This window comes from Macaca thibetana, chromosome 17, assembly GCF_024542745.1.
Source record: "Macaca thibetana thibetana isolate TM-01 chromosome 17, ASM2454274v1, whole genome shotgun sequence".
NCBI lineage: Eukaryota > Metazoa > Chordata > Mammalia > Primates > Cercopithecidae > Macaca > Macaca thibetana.
In genome coordinates, this window is record NC_065594.1 from 25,241,742 (window position 1) to 25,268,761 (window position 27,020).

The following is a 27,020-nucleotide window of genomic DNA, read 5'->3' on the forward strand; positions in this document are numbered from 1 at the left end:
ATAAGCATTTCATGATACCCTGCAGATTCCATGCTTAATCTCTTCTGCTAAATAAATTACGTATATGTGCAAATCTTTTCTGTTCTTTAAATGTTATTTATGCTGGATGCAGTGGCTCATGCCTGAATTCCCAGGACTTTGGGAGGCTGAGGCAGGTGGGTCACTTGAGGTCAGGAGTTCAAGACCAGCCCGGTCAACATGATGAAACCCTGTCTCTACTAAAAATACAAAATTTAGCCAGGCATGGTAGCGGGCACCTGTAATCCCAGCTATTTAGGGGGCTGAGGCAGGAGAATCGCTTGAACCTGTGAGGCGGAGTTTGCAGCGAGCTGAGATCATGCCACTGTACTCCAGCCTAGGCAACAGAGTAAGACTCCATCTCAAAACAAAATAAAAATAAATGTTTATACAGCATACAGTAAATTAAACTATAGGCTTAATTTAAGCAGAACTTATTTTTTTCCTTCGTCTTAAATTGCCTACCTTGGCCAGGTGCCATGGCTCACACCTGTAATCCCAGCACTTTGGGAGTCTGAGGCAGGTAGGTCACTTGAGTCCAGGAGTTCCAGACCAGCCTGGGCAACATGGCAAAACCCCACCTCTACTAAAAATACAAAACTTAGCCAGGCATGGTGGTATAGGCCTGTGGTCCCAGCTACTCAGGAGACTGAGATGGGAGACTCACGTGAACCAGGTGGTTGAGGTTGCAGTAAGCTGAGATCGTACCACTGCCCTCCAGCCTGGGCAACAGAGTGAGACTGTGTCCCTTCACCCACCCCCCCCATCCCCAAAAACCAATCACCACCTCTTCATCTCTTTCAACACACTCATAACACACACTCACTCTGCTCTCTCACCCATCTTTTTTCTTATTTACACTTCAGCAGTCACAGGAGCATTTGACTTGAAAATATTTATCACAGTGGGGGCTGCTTCTTAATATTTCTCTCATGGCCTCAAATTAAACTTTTATTCCTCTGGATTAAGTAAGGGAGCTCTTGAAATTTAGTGATATGAAATTAAGGAAAAGCAGAATAATTCTTTTGTAGATCAATTTCCTGAAGCCTGGACCCAGACTGGTCACTGGATTTATTATTTAAATAGGACTTGAAAGAAAAGAAAAAACTGTAGGTAATTTAATCAGAGGTACTTTAATGGTTCCAGTAAAGCTATTCTGTTGTAACAAACGCAGCAAAATAAGCAAGCACTTTTGTACTTGGTAGATTTATTATGAGCCTAAAGAGATTGCCTTAAGCTCTCTTATATGTCATAGTAATGAATACATTTAGAAAACTAGTAGTGATACAGTCATTATTTCTGATAATTTTGTGTATATTTGAAGTGTTCATTTTAAAAAAATACAGTTCAATTGGTTTTTAAAACACTTTAGATTGCTTAACATTCATAGAACAAATGCCCACGCATGCATGTTACATTTTTAAGATACAAAGGAATGCAAAATTTAAAAATGATGCCAGGAAAGTAAAACCCAGACACCATCTCGTTATCCTGGTATCTCACATAGGGCTCTAATAAGGCCATGTGGTGTTGAACAAAAGCTCATGGTTCATTTCACTTCCTGATAGTTTCATATTCAGATTGAAATCTGCCAATAAAAACATATTGAAAATATTATTAGATAAGATTACCCCCCAGAAAAAAGGCAAAGGAAAATAACAGCTCCAAAGAAAACATTTGATTTGTTCAAACGGTGTTGAGGCGCCCCTTGCTGGCATATGTATGTATTATCCAACTCTATCTGCATTTCTTGACCTTTTTTTGGTAAATTTGGTGGTGCAAATTAGTTCTAGATTTTACATTTTTGTATATTTCTGTTTTGGTTTTGCTTGAAATGGTGTAAAATGTGATGCATTCTCCAGTTTCTTCCATGCGTCCTAATTTGTCAGAGTTTTCCTCAGTTCCCTTTTCTCTGTGAACTTGTCATCTTTCCCTGCCTGGTCACTCTGTCCTTTTACTGACCTTGGCTTTACTTTGTAGACAATTGATTCTACGTCCTGTGAGGTTTGGGTTTTGTGGGACTTGGTGACAGTCCTCCTGTGACTGCCTGTGGTGTCCTTTGCCTGTGACTTCCCTCAGTGGCTTCCAGCAGAGGCCCCAGGCCACAAGCTGACTCCTCTCTGAGATTCCAGAAGGCGACAGGCCTTGTGTACCTTAAATCATCCTCTTTCTCCATTAACTCTAAGTCGACGATTTAAGATATGTCAACTTTCTCATCTTCCATAGAGCATCAGAATGCGAATTCAAGTATCTTAGAACTAATTTAGAAAGAAAATACTGAGATGTGAGAAGGAGAATGCATGTTCATAGGCACAAATGGAAATTAAAATATAGTTAGGCGAGCACAGGACTTTTGGTTACACCGAGTGGACTCAAGTCTTTGTATCCAAAGTATTCCATTTGTAAATCATATTTAATTTCTAGGAATCTGAAATATTGAAATAGTGTCTAAAGTGGTCCATAGGAAATGTATGTCAAGGTAGAATAAAAATTACACGTTCTTTCTTATTCAGCATCGTTTAAATGATCATGATTGAAACTTCTGCAATTGCAGTACGCCATGCAGCCTTCGATGTGGTGTGGATTTCTAACATTGGAGTTCTCTGCCCAGAATTTTCTGAGAGACTTTCCCTCCCTACCTCAATCTGAGAGTCAATGGGATGGGGGAACCAAGGCTCTGAACAGCTCTTTCTTCCATCTTATGTGCGAGGATAAAAATCTCTAGGAAGAAAAAAATTCAAGTTTAAATCTGCCCTGGGCTTTGTATCATTAAAAAATTAATTAAAACTCTTGCTGTAGTCATTCTCCAATACATAGAACATGATTTACCTTCTTGATTGGTCTCTACAAGATATTTTCCTTCAGAGGGAAGGGCATGTGTTTGCTCAGCTCATTTCAGAGGGAGCATCGCTGTTACTGTTCTTGGAGGTCGTAACTTCAAGAACCTGAAGCCAACAATGAGCTCTTCAGCTACTTCTAATCTTGACAGGCTTCCTAAAAGGAGTCCTTGCTTGTCTCCAAAGAGCTGACTTTTTTGATCGTCTGTCAGTGACAGTCTAGAAGGCAGAATTTTTCCACCGCACCCTCAAATATGTAATCATCACTTAGTTCTTAACTCAGGCTTATGAAAAACTTGATGCCAACAAAAACATTAACTTGTGCTTTTTAAAATACATACAACAATTCTAGAGCCTTATTTGAAATAAATTATCTGAATTTAATGAAAGGATTGAGTGTAAATAAAAACTTAGAATGAAAACAGTGGGAAGATGAGTGAAGTAGATCTGTCAGACCAGTGACTTGGAACAGTCCCAATGACCCAGATCTTGCCCTGGGTTCAGTTTATTATCACCAAAAAATACAGCTTGTTAATCCACTCAACCTAGTATAATTTAAGATGCCTCTTTTAAAATACTTGAGCCAGGCTTTTCTTGTGGATTTGGAATTTCTTTGTTTCTTTAAGTGGTAAATGAATTATTTGGATAAATTAAAATACTGTTTGATTTTAATATGAATAGCCCTATGTGAGAAGGCACTACATGAAGGCATTTTTCCCTTTCTATTATAGTGTTTCTAAGACCTCAGAGAAATTTGGAATCTATAGACCCACAGTTTACAATCCGGAGGAAAATGGAGCAGATGAGAGAAGAGAAAGAGCTGGTGGAACAACTTCGTGAGGTACCCAAGAAATGTTATGTAACTAAAGGAGAATTTTCAGAATTTAAGCAACATTCTATATTTTTAAGAAATAGACTTTGAAACATTGCAGGCAGTCCTAATTTCAAATCTAGCCAGGTCATTTACTGACTGCTGGATGTTGGGCAAGCTGCTTAACCATGCTGAAAGCGGCAGCCTTTTATTGCAAATATGCACACACTCTCGGGCGAGGTTCTCCGGTCCTCAGGTATGGGGCCAGGGAAGTCGCACCGGCACTCTCAGGTGAAGTTCTCCGGTCCACAAGTAGGAGGGGCCGAAGAAGTCATGCCGGGTCCTGCCGGCGGCGGACTTTTATGCATTGGTACTGGAAGGGGGAGGGCAGTGGGCAGGATAAGGGTGTGATAGGGGTGTCTCCATAGGCGTGGCCTGGTAAGTTTCGATCTCTTCGGATTGATGTCACCTGGCGCATGCTCGGTTGATCTGCATCTTCCCGGGCACAGGCTGCATTTTCCCACGCACGGGAAAGTTGGTGAGGAAGAACCCGGAAGCAACATGGATTGTGCCTTCTTGTTCACCTTCCTCCATCTTGTCCTTTCTTCCTCACCCAAACAGTCCAACCTCTTATTGAGTATAAGAATTTAGGGCGCCGTGGTCTGTCTGGCTGCTTCCTGCTGTTAAGGGGTGTAGTTAGGGTCTGAGGTTGGCAGTTGGGTGTAGGGATGCAGGAGCATTTGGTTGAAGGTGACTTGGGTGATCTCTTGGACGTTGGCTCGGAGAAATTTTATTAAAATGGGAGCAAAACATAAGGCAAGGCAGAGGATTAGTATGGGAATTAGGAAATCACAAAGGGCACCCTGCCAAGCTAGGTCTTCTATGAGAGTAAAAAGTTGGGAAACCTACTGGTTGGGGGATGGGTCGGGAAGGAGGGTGTCTATGGGGTTTATGAGGGAAAAGTCAGTTAAGATGAAGAATGGTGAGGAAGCGGGAAAATTTGAGGAGGGTGTTGATCCTTGAGTAGAACCTGGTCGCCTGGAGAAAGGGAAGGGGAATAGATGTTTTGAGTTAGGTTAAGATGTTTCATCCTAAGAGGGGGGTGGGACAAGAGGGCATGATGAGGAAAGAGTGGGCAAAGCATGCATAGTCCGGGCAGTAACTTAACATTGGGGTCTGGTGAGGGTTAGACGGTTTACCGTCTACCCCAACTACTGAGATAGTGGATGGCTGGCTAGGACTTCCATAGGTTGGCAAAACAGAATGTAATTGTAAAACAGAATAGGTAGCCTCCGTATTGACGAGAAAAGAAATTGGCTTACCCACTACCTGTAGAGTTACCCTAGGCTCGGCAAGGGTGACCGGGGTCTCCAAGTGTGGGCACCGTCAGTTGTCGTCCAGGTGTAGGAGCTGGAAGGAGCCTTCCGACCCTTGAGGAGAGGCACCACATTGAGGCGCAATGCCTGCCCTGCTGGCGGGGCAATCAGACTTCCAGTGTCCTTCCTGTTGGCAGGTTGGGCACAGCATGGTAGGCAGGTGAGGATTTAGACACCTTTTTTCCCAATGCCCAGTTGTGCCACACTTAAAACATGGGCCAGACAGAGTGGCCGGCTTGGCCTGGGGACACTGGTTTGCCTAGTGTCCTGGGTCTCCGCATTTATAGCAGGAGCCCTTAAGAGACTTATCTTTGGTTTTCCCTGCCGGCAAAGTGGGCAACGCGGGTTGGAGGGCAGCCACTAAAGCTTGTGCCTGAAGGGCGGCCTTCTGTTCTACTCTGGCTTGTTGAAGAGCCTCAGCTGTTTCCTCTCTAGAGTTAAAAACTTTGAAAGCTAGCTTGACTAAGTCCTGAATGGGGGTTTGAGGTCCATCCTCTACCTTTCTTAATTTTTTTTTTTTTCGGATGTCAGGGGCCGACTGGGAAATAAAATAACTGGCAAGGACAGTAGCTCCTGCCGGAGGGGTAGGATCCAGTCAGGTAAATTGGACAAGTGCCTCTGTAAGGTGATTTTAAAAGGAGGAGGCAGGATTTTCCTCTTGAGTGTTGAATAACCTCCTGTAACTTATTAAAATTTACTATTTTGTTAGAGGCTGCCTGCATGCCAGCTAAGAGGCATTGTATCATAAGGTCTCTTCTGCGATGCCCGGGTTGTTGAGGTTGGTAGTCCCATTCAGGATCTGTAGATGGGACAGCTTGTTCGCCTACTGGGCTGGCCGGGTCAGTTAAGTGTAACTGGTCTGCATGCTGCCTGGTGGCTGCAAGAATGCGCTCTCTGTCCTCTGGGTTAAGAGTGGAAGTAAGAATGACATGTAAGTCATGCCAGGTAAGGTCATATGCCTGGCCTAGGTATCAAAACTCTTTGGAATATTGGGTGGGGTTGGCTGAGAAGTCGCCGAGTTGTTCTTCAATTTTGGAAAGGTCAGCCAGGGAAAAGGGGACGTGGACTCTAACCATGCCCTCAGCTCCAGCAACTTCTTGGAGGGGGGCCAACAAACTAGCAGGGGAGGTTGGAACAGACTGACCAGTTGGGTAGGTTGAGACAGGCTGACCGGTAGGGGGGGTTGGGGCAGGCTGACCGGTAGAGGGGGTTTGGGGCAGGCTGACTGGTAGAGGGGGTTGGGGCAGGCTGACTGGTAGAGGGCTGACTAGTAGGGGCCGCTACCGCAGTCTTGGAGAGTGTGTGAGCGGAAATGGGAGAGGTAAGAGGAGTGGCTGAGGGAGGGGCGGTAGGAGGAGCATAGGGAGGGGGGTTGGGAGGTCGGGAGGGAGGTGCCCCACCATTGGCCCCGTCTGAGATGGAAGTAGAATCTTCCTCCGCTTGTGGTGTGGGGGCCGAGGGCTGGGTTTTAGCTAACAAGACCTGGGCCATTGAACACTGGGCGCACAGGTCTGGGCAAGAGCGCAAGTCCCAAAAGCCTTGGACATAGATAATCTTTGACCACTTTCCAAGCCTTTGGCAGAAATTAGAGAGATCTAATAGAATGTTATAGTCAAGTGTGCCGTCTGGTGGCCATTGAGATTGGTTGTCTAATTTATACTGCGGCCATGCCACAGTGGAGAGGAAAATTAGCCGAAGGCTTCCAAGTTTTGGAGGAGACACCCTAAGGGGGTGTTCCTAGGGATTTTTGATTGTGAGGTTCCCATTGTTTAACCACCAGAAATGGAAACCGACCTCACGCAGTGGCAAAGTGTCCTTTGCCGCTGCTGGAGACCGGGGGCTCCTGGAGCCACTAATGGAGAATTGAGGAACTTCAAGAAGGACGTCTCCGGGTTGAAGACCTCACTGCGCCACAGGGTGGCTACGTCCTTGGGCGTATGTACGACTCTAGGCCAAGGACACAGAAACGGACGGAGATGGTTAACAAAGGGGCGTACTCACCGAAGAAGAAATTCTCAGAGCGGCACCAGTGGAATGCTGGAACACTTGTTCGGTGTTGGTGGCTGGTTGGGTTTGGAGCTGGTTCGCTGGGGAGGAGGTTCGTTAGACCCCTAGGGGATGTTGAGGAAGGGTCTCCTCCCAGGTCGTGTTTCGGCACCAACTGTTTTGTTTAATTTAATTTAGGAGAGCTAAATAATTAAACATGAGGCCAAAGTACATAAGAAAGTGGCAGCCTTTTATTGCAAATATGCACACACTCTCGGGCGAGGTTCTCCGGTCCTCAGATATGGGGCCAGGGAAGTCGTGCTGGCGCTCTCGGGTGAGGTTCTCCGGTCCACAAGTAGGAGAGGCCGAAGAAGTCACAAGTCTGTTTCTTTATGTACTAAAAAAATGGGTTGGGTAGGCACATTGTCTCATGCCTGTAATCACAGAACTTTGGGAGGTGGAGGCAGGCTAATCACTTAAGTCCAGGAGTTCAAGACCAGTATGGGCAACATGGTGAACCCCATCTCTACTAAAAATACAAAAATTAGCTGGGCTTGGTGGCGTATGCCTGTAATCCCAACTACTCGGGAGGCTGAGATGAGAGGATCCGTTGAGCCCAGAAATGGGAGGCTGCAGTGATTTATGATTGTACCACTTCAGTTCAGCCTGGGTGACAACAGTGAGACCTTGTCTCTTAGAGAAAAAAAACATCGTTCTAATTAGCCTTAGTGGAGTTTTGTGAGGAATATATGAGATAGTAGTAAATAAAAAATAATACATACATATAAATGCTGGCACTATTTCAATTCAGGCATATCATTAATATAATTTAATTATAATTAAAATCATAATCAATTAATGCCCTATCATTTATTTACTTAATAATATTAAATTATTTTTCATTTAAATTTTTTTTTATTTGTGTATTTTTTTGAGACAAAGTCTCACTCTGTCACCCAGGCTGGAGTGCAGTCACATGATCTCGGCTCACTGCAACCTGTGATTTCTTGGCTCAAGCGATCCTCCCACCTCAGCCTCCTGAGTAATTGAGATTACAGGTGTGCACCATCACACTCAGCTAATTTTTTGTATTTTTAGTAGAAAAGTGTTGGGATTACAGGCATAAGCCACCGCACCCAGCCCAATTTTTAATTTTTAAGAGACGGGGCCTCTCTCTGTTGCCCAGACTAGAGTGCAATGGTATGATCATAGCTCACTGCAGCCTTGAACTTTTGGGCTGAAGTGATCCTCTGGCCTCAGCCTCCCAAGTAGCTTGGCATAAATTATAGGCACATGCCACTATGCCCGGCAATATTACATTAATTTAAAAATGTTTGTAGTTATCCTCACTTTGTACCCCAAACCGACCAGAGATTTTAACTCAGTTATCTAATAGTCAAATCTTTTGAGTTTCTACCAAAGAGGAAGTCTTGTGCTGGGTATCACTGAAGCTTAAACTTGGAGATGGCGGAGACCATGGCTGTCTTATTCCTTGTCGTATTTCTTAGTTCCCAGTGGGCACTCTGTAGGTATTTGTCTACCTGCATGGTCTTTTTGTCAGGTTAGGAAGATCATACCTAAATATATGGAAGGTTAAATAACAGTATAGGAGTCAATCACCAAGGAAGAAAACATTGGTATTAGCTATTAAAGACAGCACATTATGAATTGCTGCATGAGTTTTTAATGTTCAAAAAGAAGTGTCTTAACTATGAACTAAAAGAGTCTAAGAAAGCTTCTTGACTAATAGTAGAACAACCATTCAATGCTGCAATCCCATGACTGGATATATACCCAGAGAAAAATAAATTGTTCTACCAAAAAGACACCTGCACTCATATGTCCATCACAGCACTATTCACAGAAACAAAGACTTGGAATCAACCCAGGCTCCCATCAGCAGTGGACTGGATAAAGAAAATGTGGTACATATATACCATGCAATACTACACAGCCATAAAAAAGAACGAAATCATGTCCTTTGCAGCAACATGGATGCAACTGGAGGCCACTATCCTAAGCAAATTAATACAGAAACGGAAAACCAAATACCACGTTCTCATTTATAAGGGGGAGTTAAACACTGGATATCCACGGACACAAAGATGGAAACAACAAACTCTGGGAATTCCAAAAGGGGAGAGACAGGGGGTGAAGGTTGAAAAACTACCTATTGGGTACTATGTTCACTGCTTAGGTGACAGGATTATTAGAAGCCTAAACCTCAATATCACACAATACACCCATGTAACAAACCTGCACATGTACCCGCTTAATCTAAAATAAATTTTTTCAAAAAAGAAAGAGAGATTCTTGGAGGAGATAGATTCGATGTTAAATCTTCTTTTGTTAGCAAGTATGTATTGACTGTCACTCTATACCAGGCTGTATTCTAGGTAATGGATGTAGGAGAGAACAAAAAGGTCGCTGCTGTTCTAAAGCTTATAATCTATTGGGGAGAGATAGTAAATAAGACGGAAACAAATACACAGTTTCAGAGAGCGATGAGTTCTACAAATGAGCAGTGAGCCCTAGAAACAAAATTCAGATTAAATTAAATTAGGATAGGTCAGCCTCTTTGTTAGAGCAGATGATACTTTTTATATGGTTTAGCAAAGAGTCAGGAGGAAGTAATTTTAAAAAGAAAACAAAAATGACTCTTGCCACCACTTTAAGCCACTGTGGTGATTCAGCAAACACAAAGGGAAAGTCAAACCTCTGTCATTTGCCAGGACCGTCTGGATGTAATGTAAACTGGGAAGGTGAACTTTATAAAATCTATGCAAATAAGATCAGAAGCTGAGATATGCCCCATAGGGAGTGATATCTTACAATTTTATCTTAAGCATGGGTCATAGTGATCGTTTATGGCTTAATTTAGTGATATAAAATTAGAGCCTGAAAGAGTACCTAAAAAAATTGTCCACACACAGGACACTTCTGAAAGAAATTGATATAACACTATTACATGCACTGTTTTCAAGTTTTCATTTATTAAAATCACCAAATCAAGTCATCATTTCATAGGCTGTTATCCAGAACAATGAGAACACTTAGACACAGGAAGGCGAACATCACACACTGGGGCCTGTCATGGGGTGGGGGGAGTGGGTAGGGATAACATTAGGAGATATACCTAATGTAAATGACGAGTTCATGGGTACAGCACACCAATATGGCACATGTATACATATGTAACAAACCTGCAGGTTGTGCGCATGTACCCTACAACTTAAAGTATAATTTAAAAAAAAGGACTTTTTGTTGCAAAAGCCCTAGTTAAGTTTTGAAAATTGATTTGTCTACTTCTGCTTCGAAGAGGATGGAGTAGGCATACTTTTCCCTATTTTTCCCACTAAGTACACCTAAAACCCCTAGACATAAATGAAACAAACGTAAGAACATTCTGGAAGGTAAAGAGAAGACAGACTGATTAGGGTCCTTGAGACTTGAGGGACGCCATAGTGGTGAGCTCCAGGGGACTTTCTTTTTGCCTCATGTATCCAGACTTGGAGCTGAAGTCGCTGAGAACCCAGAAACAGTAATGGGCACAGACTTTAGAAAAACAACAATAAAAGCTGACTTTCTCTAACCAAATAACCAGGAAAGGGACAGCCCAGCAAAACAGAAAAGTTTTAGACCATAAATGCGCTACTGCAGCTGAACACCACAGGAAATACTGTGGTCCCCCCATCACCCACACCAGCAAGGGCTGAGTCAAGTGAGACTTCTCCCCTTGCTGGAGTGGTGTCAGAGAAGACCAAGCCAGGAGCCAGAAATTTCATCCCCACTGGTCAGTAAGGAAGCTCATCTGCTCCCAGAGTTTCAGTGGAGACCACATGGGAATCCAGGATTCCCATATCCACTCAGCAGTAAGGAGGCACCTTCCCCTTCCCCTACTCCCTGGCCAGTTGATACCCAGTGGGAAACCCAGATGCCTGCATTCACCTGGCAGTAACAAGGTGGTGACAGCCACCTTCCCCTGCTAGAGCAGTGTCAAAAAAAAAAAAAAAAAAAAAAAAAAAAAAAAAGCCAACTAAAACATTTAAATAGGATCCAGAGTCTCATAATACAAAAATATCCAGGTTTCCATTGCAAATCCCTCATCATTCCAAGGACGAGGAAGATCTCAAACTGTAAGAAAAAAAGACAATCTACAGATGACATCACTAACACAGCAGAGATGTTAGAATTATTTGACAGATATTTTTAAACCAGCCATGATGAAAATGCTTCAATGAACAACGATGCACATGGTCAAAGGAAAGGAAAAGAATACCCCAGCAGAGAACTAGAAAATCTCCGCAAAGAAATAGAAGACATAAAGAAAAACCAAATGGAAATTGAGAGCTAAAAAATACATTATTGAAAATAAAAAGCCCAGTGGATGGGTTGCACAGCAGAATGGAGATGATAAAGGAAAGAACTGGAATGAAACTAGAAGAGAGAACAATAGAAATCATCTAATCTGAACAACAGAGAGAAAACAGATTGAAAAATCAGTAGACGGAGAGCCTCGGGACCTGTGGAAGTGTAATAAATGATCCAGCATTCATGTCATGGGAGGCCCAGACCCAGAAGGAAAGGAGAATAGGAGCAAGGTAGAAGAGGAACTTTGGGGTGGAAAGGAAGGGGATGTGTCTATAATTTTTTTTCTTTTTTTGAGACAGTCTTGCTTTATCATCCAGGCTGGAGTGCAGTGGTGCAATCTCGGCTCACTGCCAACCTCTGCCTCCTGGGTTCAAGCGATTCTCCTGCCTCAGCCTCCCGAGTAGCTGAGAGGATGTGTCAATAAAAGGGCAACACGAGGGATCCTTGTGCTGGTGGGAATGTTTGTGCATCTTGACTTTGTCAATGTCAATATTCTGGTTATTTTGAAAGTTGTTACCATTGAAGGAAATTGGGCAAAGGGTACATGGAACCTCTCTGTATTAGTTCTTACAATTGCATATGAATCTAGAATTATCTCAAAAACCAAAAGTTAAATTTTTTAAAAGAAGAACAAAAATTGATTTATCAATTAAAAATAGTCTAAGAGAAAAGAAAAGCATTTCTTTCTTTTTTTTTTTTTTTTTTTTTTTTGAGACAGGATCTCACTCTGTCAACCAGGTTGGAGTGCCAAGGCACGATCTTGGCTCACTGCAGCCTCCACCTCCTGGACTCAAGACATCCTCCCACCTCAGTCCCCCAAGTAGCTGGGACCACAGGTGCACATAACCCCACCCAGCTAATTTTTTCTATTTTTGGTAGAGACAGGGTCTCACCATGCTGCCCAGGCTGGTCTCTCTCAAACTCCTGAGCTCAGGGATCTGCCCACCTCGGCCTCTCAAAGTGTTGGGGTTACAGGCGTGAGCTACCATGCCTTGCCCAAGAGAAAAGCATTTCTTTTTTTTTTTTTTTTTTTTTTTTCTGTTGTCCAGGCTGGAGTGCAGTGGCGTGATCTCATCTCACTGCAACCTCCGCCTCCCGGGTTCAAGTGATTCTCCTGCCTCAGCCTCCCAAGTAGCTGTGATTACAGGCACCTGCCACCATGCCTGGCTAATTTTTGTATTTTTAGTAGAGACAGGGTTTCACCATGCTGGCCAGGCTGGCCTTGAACTCCTGACCTCAGGTGATCTGCCCTCCCAAAGTGCTGGGATTACAGGCACTTTGGCCACTGGGCCTGTGATCCCTGCATGGGGCAGAAGAGGGATTAAGAAATGTTTTTCTCTGACCGGGCGCAGTGGCTGACCAGAGAAAAACATTTCTTAATCCCTCTTCTGCCCCATGCAGACTGCCTGAACCAGTCAGATTTGGTTTTATTTATCACGCTCAAAAAGTGATTCCATTATTCCATTCATTCTGTTTATTAAAAATTTTACACTCACCTAAATTTGTTTTTATAAAGAGGGATTTTGATACTGTTTAGAAACAGTATCAAACAGTTAAATAATGTCATTGTTTTCTAGGCATTGTTATCCTAATTTCCCATAATGAAATTAGTGCCTCAGTTCATAAATACCCATAAATGTATTTTACCCACAGTTACCTCAGTGTTCATAGCAACTGACTTCCTTCTGATTTCCCCAACAGAGCATTGAGATGAGATTGAAGGTCAGTCTACATGAAGACCTGGGGGCAGCACTCATGGATGGTGTTGTCCTCTGCCATCTGGTCAACCACATCCGCCCACGGTCGGTTGCAAGCATCCATGTCCCGTCACCAGCGGTTGTAAGTAACACCAAAGGGAAACTAACTGACATAAAACAGACTTTTAGGGGTCACTGTTGTTGGTTTAGGATGTCAATGGTGTCTGTAGGACCTTGCTCAAATCTTTTCCGTTAGGCCCCAAACCATTATAAGGCAGAAAAGGAATGAATGAGTGGCTCTGAATGAAGCAACATTTTCACTGTAAAATGAGAGACTATTTTAAAATAAATATATAAATGACAGAAACATAATTTTATTTCAATATCAAGCAAATCACTTTAAATAACTTACTGGGTGGGCATGGTGGCTCACGCCTGTAAACCCAGAACTTTGGGAGGCCAAGGTAGGTGGATCACTTGCGCTCAGGAGTTGTATTTTTTTGTAAAGACGGGATTCTGCCTCTGGAAAAAAATAGAAAACTACACAATACAAAAATATGAAAAATATAAAAGTTAGCTGGATATGGTGACACACACCTGTGGTCCCAGCAACTCGGGAGGCTGAGGTGGAAGGATTGCTTGAGCCCAGGAGTTCAAGGCTGTAGTGAGCCATGATTGTGCCACTGCAATCCAGCCTGGAGACAGAGCGAGACCCTGTCTCAAAAGAAAAAGAAAAAAAATAAAGAAAAAGAAATTACTGATTGACCAAGGTGCTAACTTTAAGACTATAGGAACATAAACATTTCTTTTTCCCAAGGGGTTATTTAAACAGTGACAAGTCTTTCAGAAAGCTTCTTTTAGTTGGTAACTTCCCTTCTAAATTGAATTTTTTCCCTCTATTCGTCATGGAGGATTTTAGGATAGCCCTGAAAAGATGTGAGTTCTGTGAAAAATATTATGAATAACCTGTCAAGGGGTTGGTTAGCAGTCATGACTTCAACAATTTCTTGATCAGTCCCTGCACTCAAGGACTCATTGGTGATGCTGGGGACATAGTGGGGAGGGGAACCTGAATGAGACTCCTTAATGCTATTACAATTTAGCAGCAAAGTGTTCAAAACGTACCATGTAAAAAAGTATAGTATATATGTGAAATGTGCCTGTTACCCACCCCACACCTCAGAGGCCAAGGTTAATACAATTGTGAGAAGCTTTTGGTTAAGTCCTGAACATCCACCATTTTCAGTGCTGTTTACCGTGATATTGCCTCTATATCCATGGCTTTGGTGGGAATGAGGTTAATTGATCTGGTGAATTTAAACCCTTTATATAGAAATATATTTGTTGATGGGGAAGGTAATGTTTATGGTGTACTTTAGGCGAACTAAAACAGGTTACACAACAGTATGATCCCATAAAAACTATATATACATGTGTATGTGCATATATATAAACAGTATAAACATACACATATATACATATGTGTGCAGAAAATTTTGCATACATATGCATCAGCGTCTATACATGATATACATACATCTATATATACACATAGGCATATATGTATATCTATGTATGCATATATGAACACAATGTCTGGAAGAATATAATCTAAAATATTAACAGTTTTTAATCTAAGATGGATGTTTCTGGGTGATATTTTGTTTTCTTCTATTTGCTTATGTGTTATTTTCTTTTTCTCCAATAAACATGTATTGCTTGTGCCATTTAGAAAGTTTAAAATTTACCATGTTATTAAAATGGTTTCTCTTTTAATAATACATTATTTCTGTATCTTTGCATTTATAGCCCAAACTTAGCATGGCCAAATGCAGAAGAAATGTGGAGAACTTTTTGGAAGCATGCCGAAAATTAGGAGTACCAGAGGTAAGATCAAACTTACTTCATATCACTGTGTTCTAGTAAAAATTTTATTTAATATATGAGTTTGCACCATTGAATCGATGCAAAGCTTTGTACTTGCTTTTTTGTCTCAACCTTTCTTGAGAACTAATATTGAATAAATTATATAAACTTTTAATCTAAATTACTCTATTGCACTGAAATTAAAATGACTAGGCAATATGTTCAATTCTGAGGAAAAAGTAAAATAATGTAAGATTTTGAAGTAAGTGTGAAATTTCAGACTTGAAAAAAATTTTTTAATCCACTTGATTCTCTTAAGGACAGAAGTTGCTGAGGCTGCAAGAGAATCTTCTCTCAGGTTTCATAGAGTAGAAATTTGGAGCTGATGGTTTTCTTATCCCAGGCTGTTGAGCAAAGACCTACTGATTGTTGATTATCATTCCCTGTAGCTGTATTTTCCATATGTGGATTAAAAAAATCAACATTGGAAATATTATGGTTATTGTTATTAGCACTAATCATTATCATTAATGATAGCAGTGTTTGTGTGTTGCTTTACAGTTTGTTAACTATTTGCATTTCATTTTTGCCTTCAGTTTGCTTTCAGCCCAATAGGCAGTTCAATTACATGTAGTTTGCTACTTTTTCTCTCTCCAACCTCAGACCCAGCCTCAGCCTCAGGCAGATGGCTGGGGGCTTTTAAAGACTTTGCTTTTAGTAACATAAACTGATTTCTTAGGCAGACATGAAGCAATCCACTCAGAATATGGAGTAGCCTTATAAATTGAGAAGTTTATCCTCATTGTGATAAACAGAAATTGATAGAAGTTTATTTCTTATGATTTCTTCTTTATTAATATCCCAGGGATAAAGCAATTTTAAAAATACACAAGGTACTGTTTTTGAGTATATAAAGAATTATATTTCAATATAATTCTACTCAGTGATAGGAATTACTGAGATTGACAAAGGCTTTTTTCCCTTTCCCTTTCTCCATCATTCCTTCCTTTTTTTATCCTTTCTTCCTTTCTTTCAGCTTGGTGGGACTCAGAGGTGGGGGATAGTGGTAGGCTTCTCATCGTATTTGAGGAAGAGCATTATTTAAAACATCTCTAAGTCAGAGCTATATCAATACAAGGAAGCTTACAAATTTATTTTATAAAGAGTGTGAATTTTATATAATGGACTGTCTTTGTGATCTATTCTGCTTTCAGCAATGTTATAATCTGCGTGTCTATTGTGTGTGTACATTTTAATATTGCCTATACATTTCTTGGCTTTGAATATATATGTGAACGCACTTACATACCTTTTCTAATGATTCGATTCTGTCATGGGCTAGTAAGATTTCCCATGTGTGAATCAAAACTCTCAGGGAAAGCTTCAGATGATAAATTATTCGTGTCTGTGCTAGAAAGCACTTCATCAGTGCTTTAGGTCATTAGGTTATGACCTAACTCCCTGTGGTTTTCAAAACTCATCAATTTTTTTTGGCTTACAGTAATATAAAATAAAATTGAATTACCCTTAACCAATTGTTGTGAGGAAAGATTGGTAATTAAGATTTCCTATTAAAGTGGAGAAAAGGAAATTAAATTACCATAAAAATCCAGAGCAAAATTTATCATCATTTCTCAAGATGCCCCTGGCACTAATGTACAATGTATAACTCCCAAGAAGGTTCAAACCCAGGCAGTAAATGATCTTTTTCTGGCAGTGTCCCATTTAACTATGTTTAGTATCATTTAGCATATTTTTGGAATTATTTTTAAGGCTTGAGGTGATTTTCTTTTTCTTTTTCTTTTTCTTTTTCTTTTTCTTTTTTTTTGAGACAGAGTCTCACTCTGTTGCCTGGCCAGGCTGGAGTGCAGTGGCACGATCTCGGCTCACTGCAACCTCCACTTCCCGGGTTCAAGCGATTCTCCTGTCCCCGCCTCCTGGCTAGCTGGGATTACAGGTGTGCACTACCACGCCCGGCTATAGTTTTGTATTTTTAGTAGAGACAGAGTTTTACCATGTTGGCCAGGCTGGTCGCGAACTCCCAACCTCAGGTGATCCGCCTGCCTCAGCCTCCCAAAGTGCTAGGATTACAGGTATGGGCCACCGCGCCTGGCCAAGGTGATTTTCAAGTTTGCTCTGTGTGTGTGTACACATATGTATCTATCCTGATGGATAATCCAATAGCATTTTACTGGTGACTAGAATTTAAATTCACTGCTACTAGACAAAAAGTGTATTAACAGTTGAACTTGTTTAATGAGAATGTTAAAGTAAGTAAAGAATATTTAGTGACAAATCAGAAATTCCTACTGCAAGGCAATTGGCATTTTCCTGTATACTCAAAACAACATGTTTTCATCTCATAGAGTACGTGAAATGTTTTTACCTTAGGAATACAACACTAAGTTGAGGGACCAAATGACTTCCCCACCCCACCTTAGATATTTATACTTCCTTCACTACCTAGGAGGGATGATGTCTGAGTGTGTATGTGGCACAGTACAATTGATGATTTACACTAAAAAGATAATTATATCACAAGACCACTTGCAGAAATTCTCCATCTACAATTAGACATTTTAAAAGACATTTTTAAAGACCTAAAAAAAAAAGAGGACCTATATCATTACTTTTTCTTATTGCATCAAACTTAGTATTTGAGAAATAAAATACTCATTGATTTCCTAGTAGTCATACCTCCCTCTAATTTGCCAGCTTTTTCTACTTCTCCATCTATAACTTATCTAACCACACACAAGCCACGGAGATCTTGAGTTCTGCATTTTAGAAGCTAAATATCTAATTGACGATGATAAATCATCCTGTAGATACTGAAAAGTCACAGCTGTGTTCTTAAGTCTAAAATTTGTTGTCCTAGGTAATAGAATCACAGTTTGAAACTACAAACCAAAGTCAGGGTCAGCAGTTTGTATAATTTTTTCACGTTCATATAGATGGAATACAGTAGCTGAGCAGATTTAGTTAAACTATTACATGTAAAGTAAGAAAATGGGATGGCAAGAATAATAAATGATTTTCTTTAGAAGTCCCCATAAACACAGTCCCAGGCATTTGCCCCATGGTGGGTCACGGTTCATGACACACGTCTCTGTGCTTCCGCAGCTGGAATCACTCTGTAGTTTCTCTAATATCCAGGAAATGTGTCTATGCAGGTTAGGCAGTATACTACCTAAATTCACCGAATAAATCGTAAAGGTTAATGGGTAAGACTGTCCCTCCATGACATTTTAAAAAATGTATTGTGATTTTTTAAGACGGGGCCTCACTATGTTACTCAAGCTGGTCTCGAACTCCTAGGCTCAAGACACCCTCCCGCCTTTGCCTCCCAAAATGTTGGGATTACAGACATGAGCCACTGTGCCCAGCCCTTGGTGGTATTTTAAGCCCACTTTTTACAACAGGGTAGAAGACAGTAGTTCTGGTGTGGCTGATTTCGTAAATGCAACTTTTTCACATTGGCTACATTCAGGATTATAAGCAGCATTACGTACCATGCCACATCTCTTTGTGGTGTTGATGCTTAGTGGTCAGACTCTGCAGCTGTCTTCGACCTCTAGTGCAAGCATCAACTTGGTCTTGAAGATAGGCCTTGGTGGGCTTCCAAATTCTTGGGGATATATTTTTTGCATCACCTAAAAATCTGACTCCAATTAGGCCTTGACCCCCTGAGGCTTTTAATGGACACACAGGTTTCCTTTGACTTTTCTGAGTGCTCTTGGAGATTCCTGACCTCTAACCTCTACGTAGCAGATTGGCTACATGTTCATCATTGGTACAGTTCATGGTTGACTGTTGGAGGTTTTCAAATGGATCCAAATTTAGGGATATTTTAGGGCTCTTATTAGTATTCTCTCAGGTTGAGAGAAATCTAATTTATGAAGCATCAAAAAATTAGGAAACAGAGATGTATTTGGTTCACCAGGGAAATTTTTCTACTCAGTGTTACATAGGTAACTTTGATCTCAAATTTCTGTAAGGCTTGAGGTCCTTAATTTAACAGACTTGCCCTCTTTAGATGAGGGGAGTTAGAATAGAAATGTACTCTGTTGTGTAAATGTTCAGCCCTTCGTCGTCTTTACTGTTTCCAGAGAAAAGATAGAGAAGAAGATTAAAGGCAGCAACTCAGCTGACAGTGGTAGACTCCTTGACAGCTTAGGGCTCCTTCCTGCCTATCTGGGCAGCTCAGAGTGCTGGAGGAAGCAGAAAGGTTTCATTCCACACGCACAAGGGCAGGTCACTTGGCGTCCTTGAGCTTCTGCGTCAGCCAAAGGGAGTTTTAAAACCCTAAAGTACATTCAGATGCTAATGATGATTGTGTCAATGTAAGTGGAATTATGGCTGAGTTTTCCTTATCTTTTGTAACTTTCATATTTGCATTTTTTGTGTTAAAGGTTTTATATATGAAAGTTGTAATAGTGTTCCCATTTACACCTGTTGTGAGGGTTTAGGAAATTACACATACCACTGATTGAAGTTTTTTGTTTTTGAAAGGCAATCTATACATGGAAGCTACTGTTTTTTTGTTTTAATCTTAAGAATATGAGAAATGGGTCCTTTATCTTCTCTGAGCCTTATACCTCTTTTTCTTCCCCAAGTCAATGACTTTAGTGTTAATTTAAATCATAACTACACTTTGTGGAAGGATGAGATTCTTATTACTAGATTTATTTTAATTTTCCATTTATGTTGGTTAATTCTAAGGGTGAATAATCAGAGAGGTTTATTGTTTTATTAACATCAACTTTTAAATTCATAATTTATTGAAAACAGCCAATCTGGCTCTTTTCTAGCTATAAAGGATGCAACTGATTTCCAAGCTATTCCTATTTAACTTTCTCTAAGTCCATAAAACTGGCAATTAGTTGTCATATATTTGGAGAAGACTGGAAATCCTTCCCCACCTCTCTCCTCTCCCTGCCAAGTTATACCTCATTGCTGAATTATGGCTTTAAATATTGCAGAATGACCATGAACATTCTTGTATTAAGATACTTTAGATTAAAAAATACTTTGTAAGCATATTGACTTTTTATATTAAAATTATATTAGTAAAGTAATACATTCCAAAGTTTTAAATAAAACTTCTGCCTAGATATGTTTAGCTCTTAGAATTTAGACTGTAGTACACCCTGAACTGCCTGATCTATCTACATTTCTCTTTGTGTCCATAGTATTTGGGGAACCTGGTCCAGTAGTAATCTCGGTCACACACTCTGGTTGTGCGCAACCTAAGTGAATTTCTTAACCTTTGGTGATTGTGATTTTTGTTCACTATAATGGGCACTAGCATCCACACTTGCCTCTGGGGACTCTTAGTGAATTAACTGTGTTTTATAAATGCCTTGCAGTGATTACAAATGCTCTGTAAATACATGGTGAAATTTTGCCTCTTTAAATTTCCTTTCTTTTTAGCATTTTCCAATTTTAATTTTCATAAAGAAATAAAGTATAATCTCTACGTCCCTCTCAGTAAGGCTAAATTTTGGAAAGCACAAAGGGCTGAACCTCCCAGGTCAGAAATTAGGAATTTCAGCCCCGGTTTGCTTCATGGCCCCATTTTAAGGGCTGAATGTGACTGTTGGCTGTGTGACATAGGGTTGAATCAGAGAGCAGTTCTCAGATGGCCACAGCAGCTCACACTCCACACATTCGTCATGGTGCTTCCGATTTTTGCCTACCTGACAGTCTTAGATCCATTCCTTTTTCTTTAGAGATTGTGATTTAATTTAAATTAACCACTATAGGCTGTCACTCTAGGTCTCACCCACTTTAATTAAGCCCGGAGTCTGTGGCATCATGAAATCTTTTCCTGGATGAGAAGAATGGTCTGTGTTGCCTGCCCCCGTGAGGAGTGTACTACTGAAAACTGCAAAGTTGATCTGACTCTAGTTGTCTGATGGTGCTGCCAGAGAGCAGACCAGACATGCTCCTTAGGGTTCTGGGAAATGGATTGAAATACTTGCTGAGGACAGAATCGTCTGCTTTTAATATGAAAATACTAGTTTTGTGAAAATCACATTTCAGTGTGCATATCAGCTTTCTGTCTTATGACTGCTTTGCTTGGATTTCCCTGGTCAAGCTCAACATTGCAATAGAAAATTCTTATTGCGATAGAAAACTTTTCTTAGATGTTTCCTCATCTATAAATCCATGAGCAGCATCTGTCTCCCAGTGAAATCCAATTTATGTGTAGCTCTTTTCATTCTTGGGAGAACTCTAACAGTGATAGCTTGATTTCTCCAGATCCACTGAGAAGAGATACAGTATCTGAATACATATAACATGATTTATTCATCTTAAAAATATTTTGTTAAGAGTATCTCTAACTTCATTAATAAAAGAAAATTAGAATGTTTTTAATCTTATTCAACCAACCTAATTTTGTAGTATTCCTACTTAACTGAGGGTATCGAGCTAACTTCAGACACAAGTGAGGCAAAACTTCTAACTTAGAAACATCTTTGGGCTGCTCCATGATATATAGCGCTTAGCAGTGAGGCCAAAATAGAGGACAAAAGTGTAGCAAAGTATGTAAAATATACGTAACATTTGTCTTAAATGCCTCACCTAATTCGTAACTAAAACTGCCTTTATGAAATAGATCACACATATTTTCAATCTTTAATTTGGAAACAAAACCACAGCTTTTCTTTCTTGCTAATATATCAATTAGAATTCCTGTTAATTTTAAACTGTGGTCATTTCTGGTTCAGGAATTTAGCGTATGAGACAATTGTTTGCTTTCCGACAGCAGTAGGCTGCTGAAAGTCAGCACAGAAAACTGAGCCTCTTAGTTTGCAGTTAGCTGAGAAATAGATGTTCTGCTTCCTTACATGGTGACTGTTGAGCAGATAAAACACAGAGGTCTACTCCCCCTGCCCCAATAAACCTGTTTAGTAGTGAAGCAGTTTACATAATAACTCCATGTGGGGGTGTACTTTTACTCTCTACTCTCACTACACATCCAAGAAGCCCTTCCTAGACTTCTGGTTAATGTGTTGTTGCAAAAATATGAAATGTAATGTACTTTCTGACACATGTAGGGACGTATTTAGAACTAGCATTCCCCAGAGTTTATCAACAAGCATAAAATGAAAAAAAAAATTAAATGTGCGTGTTAACTTTCAGAGAGAACTACTTTATATCCAAGTCTACACAGACCAGGGTGAAAGATGCACTAAGAGAATGAAGAGGAAGGGTGGGGATTACATTGTAAACTTTATAGTTTTTCCTTTAGTAAGGTTAAGTTTAAATGTCCTAAGTGAAAATCTCTTATTTTTATGCCACTGGTGAGCACATGATCTCTTGACTATTAAAACTGTGTGAATGGCAGAATGATGTGTAAATTGCAGAATATGCCATTCCTCCGTGGCCAGATTGTGGGTGAAGGATTTCTTTGACCTATTGGCACAAAATAGGTATTCTACTATTCTCCTATTATAATGGATTTAAAAATCTTTGATGATGAAAGGGTCTTACCTGCTTGAAATAAGGGGTTACTCCTGCCATTTGCTAGTAACCAAAAATGTGTGCTTCTTTCTAGCTGTTCCTCCGTGTATTTTTAATTGTATGCACTGTCTCTTTCTGTTCTAATGGCTGCCCTCGGAATAGGCTGACCTCTGCTCTCCGTATGACATCCTGCAGTTGGATTTTCGTCACATTCGAAAGACTGTTGACACTCTGCTGGCACTCGGGGAGAAAGCCCCACCACCAACTTCTGCCCTCCGCTCCAGGGACCTTATAGGCTTCTGTCTTGTCCATATTCTCTTTATAGTGCTGGTCTATATCACTTACCACTGGAATGCTCTGTCCGCATAACGTCTGCACGTGCATCCAAACGCTGTTCTCTGTCGCCCTCGACCTTTGCAGGGTCCTTCCTCCCTTTGAGCTTTTGCCTTGCAAACTTCCATCCCTGTCATGTCTTCAGTAATCTCTCGAGTTTTGAAGCTGAACGTTACCAAATCAGATTTTCCAGAAGCACAAACTTTGTAGAATACAGTTTAGTATAATTCCTCTCACTTACTGAAAAACAATGACGACTGCAAAGTGTATGCACACCGCATGCTTCCTCATTCACATAGTGCCAGCAGCAGTGCCACGCAGTTCCTCCTCTCTCTCCCGGTGAGCTGCTGCCCTGGGCAGAGGGGAGGAGGACTCCAGACGGGAGTGTCGAGGACAGGGATTTAGCATATGGAAGTCTTTCCTCTGGGTCAGTATTGAACTAGAATTCTAATTCAGGTCTAGACAGTTGAGCTGTATAGGGGCCACTTGCAAGGCAGACAGAAAACTAACATTTTGGCCCAACTCGATCTATACAAAGCTTTAATAATACCGCTATTGTCCAAGTTGGAGATACTATCTGGACATCTACAAGCACACACACTGTCTTGATGGCCATTCGATTGGATTCCTCCTAATTTCCTAAAAAAGGAGCCGCGAAGGGCACTGGGCAGTGTTGCCACCAACTTCCACCCTGGCCAGCCCCTCTGGCCAGAAGGGCCCACTCTGGGGAAGGTGGTGTCGTTGCTGTTAGAGCCTCATGTGGAGGAGCCGCTTAAACACCAGTTTTTACTGCTTAACTCCTTGTTAGGTCTTCTCTTGAGGCTCTTAGAAAAGCGTTTTCCAGAGAGATTTCTATTTTTGAACAATGGAACGGATCATTGCTTTTTTGCCACCTCACATAATAACTGCCGGTCCAGAATGTGACAGATTCGACTCTATTCATTTTCAAATAAAGCCATGAGCCGTGGAACATTCTTGGTCCTGGGGCTTGGGTTATGATGGCAGGAGTCAAGAAGAAGATTACTCTCATTTTAGAAAAAGGTAGTTACTCTGATTATTTGAAATGTTCATTTAGCCTTGATTTTCACTGACATTGGACTAGCAAACTGCTTTATTTTTAAGTCAGCTCAAAGGATTATATAGTAACTATATCTGCATTTGGAGCAATGTGATCAGTTTGCATTTAAAAGGAAAAAAAAGAATTTTATCTTAGCCAGAATGTCCCTGGATTCAGGGGTATCTTTGTATAATATGAGAGGGCCTTGTTCCAAGGTCAAGGCAGCCTCCTTATTTTACATGCTGTTTGCCAAATCCTGTTTCTTAGCTTGGGGAGATGATGGACTTCGCTTCCTCAAGATAAATTTCTAGTTTATTAAGATGCAAACAGCCCTCATAGATGGCTACTAAGAAGAAAATCTTATTTTTCTGAACATTTTCATGAATCCAGGGGACTTGAAAATATGGAAGACCCACATAGTTAGAAGAATATATTTATAAGGATTCCTTGCTACTAAGTCAGATCAGATTTGCTAACAGGAAACATTCTTTACATGACAATATCTTGAGTTATGTGAGTTTTTTTTTTCCTGCCGACTTTGTGTTGATTGGTGAAATACAGGGTATGTGGAAGTTATCTAATTAACCTCAGTTGTATATGAATAACCCACAGATGTACTGAATTACTTTTGGTGCTATCTTGTACTCTTCAACCTGTAACACAATAAAATCCCTTTGTACAATGTCTAATGAGCACCCTGAGCCATAAATTGCCTAATAAACACATTTTGGGTGATTATTCCAAGTTTTTACCAACCCATTGATACATGTATTAATGAGCTCTCAGCATTCCCATCCAGCTCTGCAGTGCATTGAGGCTTCTTTTTAATGGTCACCACTGTGGTGGTTTTTCCCTTCTTTCTGGGGAGAAAATGGGAAAAAAAAGAGAAAACTTACTGGGTTGCCACCTTAAAATAATATCAATAAAAACTGAGTAGGACACTCATGTAAGAGTAGATTTAATTTTCAGTGTTGACAGTTCAATTAAAACATGTTAAAGACAAATTAAAAGATGTTTATATTTTAATTCTGGCATCCAAAGTATTCTTTGGACACACTTTGATTTTTTTGTGTCATTAATTTGTCTGTACTCTAATGCGCTGCACTTCTTGGGATTTATTGGATGATATTTTTTCATTAGTAGTATGGTAACTAGCAGAACACAATTAATTTAGTCCTTTAGGCAAAAATTTGAACTGTTCTGTCCATTGCCAAGCCATTAATTTCTAATCAGAATATTAAGCTTCTCTGTGGTTTTTCTCCAAGGTACCCGTGCACCAGCCCATATGCTAACTGGATGCCTGCAGATGCCTGCCCTTGCAGCTTGACTGGGGATACCTGGCTGACCTCCTTAGAGTCTGAGAAGTAGGGATGTCACTGAATGGTTTATTGTGCTTACTAAATCTCCTCCTCACAAGAAAGACCATTTTTTCAGTATTCCCCTCCAATGTCAGATAAAAGGAGCCAAGTATCTATTTACATCTTGTTTTTGGAATAGCCAGTTGTATTCTCTTTCTCCAGTTTCTCCAACTGGTGGCAACTCTCCACTCAGTGTCAGAATTTCTAAAATGTGTGACACCTAATTTCTAATCATCTTTTCTATTTGTGGATTTCTGGTTTGCTACTTTTAGGGGGAGACACTTATGAAATGGGGCTGGTGGGAAGGGGCCCTGCAGAACTACAATGTATGGCAATTGAGTATAAATTTCATCAATAAGAGAGATAAATAAAGGCACTTGATAGCCCGCTGCTATTTGTTTGTAAGAAATTAAAACTAGTGCGTGGTGAGCTGGGTTCTCTCTCGAAACCAATGTAGATGCCTGATTGAGTCATAAGGACAAAGGGTTTTTGCACCTTTGCCTATGGGGAAAAAGTAGAGATGATATTTTAAATAATTTTAGGAAACTGAAAATTGTTTTGGATTAGGTGACAAATACTTTAATATTATTTTATTTCAGAAGACTTGATTTTTAAAAATTAGGCTTCATATTTCAAAATTGGTTCTCAATAAACAATCAATTTGGTATATAGAATGTGCCCTTTTTTTCTTCTTTAAGGTGGTCAGAGTCTAGTTTCCTGGCTTTTGACTGCAACTTTGTTCATTTTTGTGTTCATTCATTCATTCCATAAATACTGAATGAGCAATCTCTGCAAGGCCCTGGGGATAAAAACGTCACCGCGACACATGACCTGGTCCTCAAAAAGCTTACAGTCTATACCAGGAGTCTCCAAGCTTGTTTTGTAAAGGGCCTAAAGGAAACATTTTAGGCTTCTCGGGCCATGCAGATTCTGTTGGGATTACCCAGTTCTGCTTGTGTACCATAAATGCAGCCATAGACAATACATCAAAAATGGGTGTGGCTGTGTGCCAATAAAACTTTATTTACAAAAACTGGCTGCGGGCTGGATTAGCCCGCAGGCCATAGTTTGCCAACCCTTGATCTAGTGGGTCCTTAGACAAGTAAAGAGGAATTCAGGTGATAAGGACCTGTGGTGGAGCAGGTACAGGATTCTGGAAAAGAGAACTGACCCTGATGGGGAATAGGGCACCATGAACACACCCTGGGATGGTAGTGTTTCCACTGAGACTTAGTGAAGTTGTAGGAATAGCCAGGTGGAGTGGGCAGGGGAGAGGGACTAGGGTTGAGGCATATGTGTGTGTAGAGAATGAAGTTTTCTAGGGAGAGGATGGACTAGACGGTAGCATGGTTGCAAAGTAAATAATCCAGGGAGGAGCAACAAGAAATCTCTGTAAGATGTTGGATGGTCTCCATTTCACACTGAAGAAACTGATGCAGGAACTTAAAGCTCTCATACATTAAAGTAACGCACAGATAGTTTTAAGGCTCAAACAATGTAGTGCCAGGACTTTATATATAAGAAGCAGCCTGAACAAAATGAAATATGCTGGTGGGATGATGCCATTTTAGGCTAGTGGCTGGCTTAGAAGTAAGTGTGTATCCCTTTGGGATCATAAGAAACTGTGGAAGGAGGAGAGCCAGGCAGTGACGGCTCATCCTGTTCCCACCAGGTGTTTTCTGCCAGAATAAGATGAGCTGAGTGTCAGAGCGAACCCTGACACTGAATTGAGGATTTGCTGGTCCCACCTGACATTGAAGTTGATGGGACTTGCCATCAAAACACTCCAGGGGCCATGGGACCTCTTCCTATATCATGACCACAGACCTAACATATTCAC

The 27,020-nt window shown here is 40.7% G+C and overlaps 1 protein-coding gene across 7 annotated transcripts in view; it reads left to right on the top strand.

The window, feature by feature from the left end:
* The window catches only part of LRCH1 (leucine rich repeats and calponin homology domain containing 1), a 204,174-nt gene that overhangs the window by 170,180 nt on the left and 6,974 nt on the right, over positions 1-27,020 (top strand). For 2 of the 7 annotated variants that reach the window (XM_050766275.1, XM_050766278.1), the window contains 4 exons: positions 3,587-3,696; positions 13,101-13,238; positions 14,906-14,983; positions 22,595-25,854. In XM_050766275.1, coding sequence (XP_050622232.1) covers positions 3,587-3,696; positions 13,101-13,238; positions 14,906-14,983; positions 22,595-22,801 — 533 coding nt within the window. In that variant the 3' untranslated portion in view covers positions 22,802-25,854. Of the gene's footprint in view, positions 1-3,586; positions 3,697-13,100; positions 13,239-14,905; positions 14,984-22,594; positions 25,855-27,020 lie in introns of those variants that run through there. The other 5 variants (XM_050766282.1, XM_050766281.1, XM_050766276.1 and 2 more) reach the window with 3 other exon arrangements.